The 6,975-nt window shown below is 45.2% G+C and overlaps 1 protein-coding gene across 1 annotated transcript; it reads right to left on the bottom strand.

Annotated features, from left to right (window-relative positions):
* Nucleotides 1-873: 873 nt before the first annotated feature.
* Nucleotides 874-1,113, bottom strand: LOC115520657 (60S ribosomal protein L39-like). The gene is given in 1 exon segment (XM_030325236.1): nucleotides 874-1,113. A coding segment is annotated over 1 exon segment (156 nt). The 3' UTR covers nucleotides 874-957.
* Nucleotides 1,114-6,975: the final 5,862 nt, after the last annotated feature.

Here is a 6,975-nt window from a genome sequence, read left to right on the forward strand (position 1 = left end):
TGTCTGATCTGACCACAGTGCTAGCGTGGAGTCTTACCTGATTCTTTGATACCAGCTTTTTCTTCGGCCCCTGGTTAGTCTGGTGTCGTGGGGGAATCCACAATAGTGGCAGCCAATATTTGAGTCTATATTTTACCCTGCAATTCAGCTCTCCGGACCTTTCCTTGCTTTAAGGCCACATCTGTATTATTGAGGACTCCAGTTGCTACCTCTAGTAGGTTCTGGGGGAAGAGGGAAGATTTGAGGACCTAAGGACATTTTAGTCAGTTTTTAGTGGCTGTCAGGTGCCAGCTGACTTATAAAATGCAGGTTTAATATAGTTGTTCCCTCAGGTGAGGTTGGGTCCAGATTTGCATTTCTACGGATAGCTTCTATCAAATGACCCTGAAATAGAGCTGTATTCTCACCAGCTCCTTGAATAACTTCCTGAATGTTATCAAAATTTACAGGTATAGTGAATCCTTTTTTCATTCCTTCTGTTAAACAAGTAATCACATGATCTCACCTTTCCCTTCCTTGTCTGTCCTCCTGATAATTTCAGTGTGCTTCGGTATTTGGAACAGCAGCGCCCCCTACCGGATAACGTTCCCTATCTCTGGTTGCCAGAGATATTCCAAATACATCCCCCATACGGTTCCTTTCCTCATGGGTGCAACGAGTTAATATGATGTATATATCTTGCCAGGTCAAATCAAACAGTATATACACTTGTTAATTGTTGATTCAATAAATTGAGAAGGGTTTTCGCAATATTGTCCTAATTGTTTTTTTCTTTTCAGTCAAAAGTTCTCACATATTTATTACTAACCTACTGGTACAGAAGCATAATAGAGAAAAATCATTTCCCCGATAAAGCATATCTATTGTTCAGGTAGTAGGGAGGTTTACAGAGTGATGGGATAGGAACACGTGACCTTCATGCAGCATAAATATGCGTGCCATCGCACGAGCGATCTCTTACAGACCCAGCTTGGTTCTTCTCCAATGCCGCCTCTTGGAATTGTACCTGATTTTATTACCAGTCTTCATCTGAACTCACTAGGGAATGGGATGATTCTGCTTTTGTTTCCTGGCCAGAAATCGCTTGATCCCGAAAGTCTTGTGAGAAGACATGGCAAGGATCAGTCACCCGCACACACCATGATCCGTCCTAATTATTATTTTATCTGGGCCAGGTCTGCCATGGAGAAGGGGACATGGACTTGAATCATGCCCATTTCTCCATTGGCAACTTTCCTAAGAAGATGCATTCCAAAGTTAGCTGGAACTCCTGCAAGATAAGGAATCCCACTCCTACTTTGTCCAGCTGGGCTGGGAGCAGACAGGTCTATAAGGAGGAGGGATAGCAACAGAGCCAGTGTTCTCTTTGTCTGGACTGGTCAGTGACTCCTGAAGTAGCCCTGGCTTATTAGGAGGAATGGGCCTATTTAGACGGTCATCATCCAGTATATCCAGATGGGGTTTATGAACCTGGTTGGTGGTAACACATTCTACAATAGGCCCTCAGGTCCGAATCCTGACTTAGGGCCATGAAGGCCTGGATATAGGTACCTCAGTCCATTTTCCCTGCTTCTTGCAGAAGAGATCTGATAGATCATACATAAGCTTAACGTCCCAATAATGGCCATCTCCCCTCATCTCCTAAGGAGTACTGAGGCCATGCAATGTTACAGAAGATCAGTTTTTTCTTTCCTAGATCTTACAATCTGAATTGATTTCCATGAGTTAAAAGGCATCCCAAGGGAGAATCCTTGGGGGCTGAAGAAGCTCCCATGCTTCTAGAAAAGTAGAAAAGGTCCACTGCCAAACATCCCCTGCCCCTGTCTCCTGGGTGACATCCCAGGCGCAGGACATGTCAGAGCTTCTTGGTATCAAAAGCAATCTGAGGCATTCTTTGAACGAAACCGCTGTTGGTCACCATTCCCACTGTAAAGACCTGTAGGAGGGATACTAGCTACCACCTTCCCCTTCCCCATTTGCTTTCTAGACTATAAATGGGTAGCACTGAATGGATCAAAATACATGCTTTGCCTTGAAGAATCCTTCCTTTTTAACCCATAGAAAGCACTAGGAGAGTTTCTCAAGGGGAAATTACCCAACTTTATAATTTAAGTAGCCAGTAAGGGACACTGATGGAAAACAGTAAAGACAGAAATCCATCATGATCTAACTGACATTCCAATACATGTAGTCTTTTTTTTTTTTTAATTTTTTTTTTCAACGTTTATTTATTTTTGGGACAGAGAGAGACAGAGCATGAACGGGGGAGGGGCAGAGAGAGAGAGAGACACAGAATTGGAAACAGGCTCCAGGCTCTGAGCCATCAGCCCAGAGCCCGACGCGGGGCTCGAACTCACGGACCGCGAGATCGTGACCTGGCTGAAGTCGGACGCTTAACCGACTGCACCACCCAGGCGCCCCATACATGTAGTCTTTACAACCAGCTTCCCTAGAGAAAGATCCTGGTTGGGTTTAATTCAGTCGGTTACTGGTTTTGATGTGCTCCAAATGGAGGTCTCAAGGCCAGAAGCAGCTAGGCCAGAGATGTGAAGGGTATCACATTAGACCAATGAGGAGGAAACCTCACACGGGAGTCTTAAGACTGAGCTGTCCTGGTGAGTTAGGTGGCTGTCCTGTGCCCAACACAGACAACTTTTGTATAAGAATGATATTAAAGAGAGGGCATCAAGTTTCTGAGTCTTTATTAGCATTCCGGCCAAGGTACTAACTTCCAGCCAAAAGGCAGGCTTTCTCTTCCCCATAGAGGAGCCGTGGGTTAGAGGATTGCAGCCTGAGCAATTGACATGAGAGTGTTCCAATAAGACCATACTCCCTGAAAAGCTCCTGAAATGAAAGTAAAGGGAGAGGAGAGGAGTACTTAACCAAGTTTGCACCGAGGCTCAGAGTCCAGATGAGAAGACGCAGGCCTCACGTTGGGGTGCCAAAATGATGTAGTTTGAAGTGTTGGGGTTTGGAGCCGAGGGCCAAGAAAGAATTCTTCAGACTTCTTTGGTGCAACAAGGTGTTTTTATTAAGACACGGGGTCAGGACCCCTTGTGGGCAGAAAGAGCTGCGCTGTAAGTGTGAGGGGTGACTGATCACATAGTTGGGAATTGGGGAAGGTAAAGGCACAGGGAAGTTTCCAAAAGGATTTTGGAATCCTTGGTCTGGTGACCAAGACTTACAGATCCTAGAGGCCTGACTATCCTCAAGCTAAGGTTGTTTTTGCCTCTAGCTAGGCATTAACATTCAGACAGTTGGGAGTTCCCGGAGGAATGTCTTACTCTGCCTGCCTCAAGTATTTGTCAATGGGCTATAAGGAAATTTAATTTTATCTACATTTCCTTTTGCCTTTGTTCTCCACATCAATAATATGTGAAAAATAAGAACTCTAACAATAGCTATCACTGTGAATGAATTGTCGTCAGTGTGAGGATGAGAACACACACCTTCCTAGCTTCCTCAAGGTCATCTCTGGCTGACTCCTATGGCCTTTTCCAACCTGTTATGCTCTCCAAAGACCAGAGCCCCACCTGGCCCTCTGTCTCTAAGAGGTGGGAGGAAGGCCCACTTCACCCTCAATTTCCCTTTTTTCCACTCAGTCCATTTCTTCTGTGTTGATCTGCCCTCCTGTGTAGGAGAACACAGTGCCCCACTCCTTTCCAAGGCTACCTCTGACCCAGCCCAATCAATGGTTGCCTCAAGCCTCTGGCAGCAAGACGGTCTCATCACTAAGTCCCACCCACTCTCCTCTCTGGACTCCTTTCCCTCAGGCTCTGGCCACGCTCCGCTTTTCTCTGGCTTCTCTGGCTTCTCGTCTTTTCCTCCAATGTTCAGTATTCTAATGCTAACTTCTCTCCTTCCAGCAAGAGCAAAAGTCCTCTCTGCATTTTGTCCCCTCGCTGTTGAAACGGTGGCTCTGAGGGTCACCAAAGAAGAATCTAACCTGTTTTTTCTTCCTCTTCTAGTCTAGCTTCTTGTGATTCTGCATTTACCTTCAGTGACAGGTTGTTACTCTCTGTTCTGATTGTTCCTCTTGGAACAATCTTTTCTTTACTCAGTCTGTTTCTGCACACATCTCTGAGGATTCTAGACTTAGTGTGTTCTGTCTCTTATGCTGTCTTATGCTGTTCTGTCTCTGATGTACTGTAATGCCCCGATTTCGAATCCGAGAGACCACCAAGGAGCCGATACCGATGCAAACGCACGAGGGTTTATTCACAAGCTCGAGCTTGGGCCCAAGTATACCCGACACAGCGGAGCAGGGACTTGGACCCCTAGGTTAAGAGGCGTAGCAGTTTTATAGGGGCCAGTGGCCAATGAGATTGTAACACACACAGAAAGTTGCATAGTCATGTCAGTCCACATGCAGGTGGCCAATTGAATTACAATTTACCCTATAGTAACTGTTTGAACTAGCCTATCATTCTGGTCAGAATTGGCACGCAAGTTTGGTGGGCAAAAGGCGGGGTTTACATTCTTTGGCGGTTAGGGGTTCCGTATTCCTATACGAGCCGATTTCCAGTAAGGGTGTGCTCAGCGGCTTGACTAGGGTGGGGGAGTGTCTTAGGCAATAAGTAGGTCATGTGGGGGTTATACATGAGATGGTGGGTGTAGCACAAAATGGAGTTAGTCTTTCTCTGCTTGTCCAGGGGTAGGGGATTTTTGTTAAATTCCTTGGGTCCCACAGTATTTCTACTGGGCAGCCTCATCAAACCTACCACTTAACCATTTCTCTGCAGGCCATTCCTTCACCACCCTCCTAGGGTTGGAATTTCTAGTTACCTTTGAAACGCTCATGACATTGCCTTTTCATTTCATTTATTCATCCATTCAGGAAAATATTTGAGCACCGCTGAAACATCATCTATCTCTAAAATCACCTATTTCTCCATTTCCACCCCCATCTGTGTTTTGTCCTGTCCTTTCTCTGGATAAATTACATTAATCACTCCACCTGAACGAGGATCTCAGAAGCCATTTTCAGCCTCCTCATCTAGACATCTGCTCAGCCACTGAGTTGGTAGTGGATCCTTTTACATATCCCTACTTTTCTTTCAAGAAGCCGGAAGCTTATTTCTTAGGGGTAGGAACTGATTTTATTTCTCTTTGCAAAATGACTTAGTTTAGTTTCTAGGACTGAGGGCAACTCCATAAATACTGTTGAATTAAACTCAGTTGATATCACTCACAGAGCAATTGACAGCTACGATAAGGATCTTAGAAGACGCATCTGTTAATTCCCTGGCAAAAAATGCACTCAGTTTTCAAATAATACCTACAATTAAGATTCTGAAACTCTGTAGAAATTGTACAAAAAAAATACATAATGGGCCTAAAAACATTAATTATAAAGATGGAAGTAGAATTGTTCAGAGAGAAGACTATCCTTTGTTTTGTGAAAGACCTGGCACGTGAAAGATGAAATCCCCAAGGATAAATTGCCTTGTATGAGAAAAATAACAAGAATTGAAGGTTAACAGCCAGAGGAAAGAGAAGAAACAAAGGGAAAGAGGAGCCAAGGGAAGTGAGATGAGGGGGTAATGTGAGGGACCACCACAAAGAGAGCCACAAGTGGTTAGGAATGGCCTAGTAAGTTTAAAACCAGTGGGGTCCAATATTTATTTTCCTCTGTTGGCTGTGCTGTGCTTTCACATGACTCCCATCATTTTCTCCTGTATTTTAGAACCTCAATAAAAGTCTGCTATGTGGTGCTCCAAGCCAGCTGTGGAGCATCATTCACTCAGATCTCTCTTGGGGAGAAACTGCTACAAACAATGCAGTTAGGTTGGCCTCCAGCTCGTGCACCTTGGGGACCCACTGCAATGTTCACACCAAGGCCGCCATCTACCTGGGCTGCTCCAGCCTTGACTGAACTCAGCGGAGACCTCTAGCTCAGCCATTTCTGCCCAACGCAGGACTCTTCCACTGGGCGATCTTTGCTCTAGATCTCCCATCTGCCTGCTCAGGACTTTCCCAGAACTGTACCGTCTTCTGAGGCTCTTCTTACAAATCCTCTTCCTTCCCCTTCTCTCGTCACAGGTGTCAGACCTGCATCATGTTCTAAGGTTTCCCTGCCCACTCCTGTGTGTGTGTGTGTGTGTGTGTGTGTGTGTGTGTGTGCGTGCGCGTTCTCTCTCTCGCTCTTCCCTCAAGAAATCTCAAGATTTCCTCAAGAAATCTCTTGCATTTCTAATTCTGTCCTGGTGACCAAATCTCAGAGGAAATGAACTGACACAGTGTGTTGTTTTTCTTGACAGTAGGGTGTGGGGGTGCAGGAATTGGAGCATTTTCCCCAGTGGGGTAACATGGTGTGGAAAAGAGGCCATGCACATAGGAGGTGAAGGGTTGAGTGGGGATTGATAATTAACAGAAGCAGGAAGCTGAGCCCAGAAGTGATTAGGAAAAGAATAATCTAGAGATTTGGAGAGGGAAGCTGGGCTTTCCATTTCATTTTAATCTTAAAGGATAAGTTAACCTTAGTAGCTAGAGAACTTTCCAGGCATTTTGCTGTGTGTGAGCAGGTACAAAGCAAGAAGCTCATGATGTGCTCCAAGGGAACTGGAGGGTGGTGAGAGAGCACTCACAGAGCTTGCAGCTGTACCCACAGCACCTGCCGCAGGGCCTGGCAAAGAGGAAGCTGGAGAGGCTAGCTGAATGAACAAAATCCGCTGTTCTAAGTGCACACAAATTTCCTGATCTGGGTGAATGATGTTAGATCCTCCATGAACTGTGAATGATGTCACCAGTTAGTGACCACTAAGAAATTTGGAAGAGGGGAACAGCTGTGAACTAGGTATGGAACAATGCCATTGTGCCATTTCAAACAAGATGACCTGCTTTGGTCACTCACAGTCTGAACACGGTATGATCACTTTTACATTACTTTTAATATAACTGCTTCATTTTGCAAGATGATCTGTATCTCTCTGCCTCATGGCCACCTCTGCCTCACTTACTTCCCATTGTCCAAAA

The sequence above is a fragment of the Lynx canadensis genome, chromosome C1 (assembly GCF_007474595.2).
Source record: "Lynx canadensis isolate LIC74 chromosome C1, mLynCan4.pri.v2, whole genome shotgun sequence".
Taxonomy (NCBI): Eukaryota; Metazoa; Chordata; class Mammalia; order Carnivora; family Felidae; genus Lynx; species Lynx canadensis.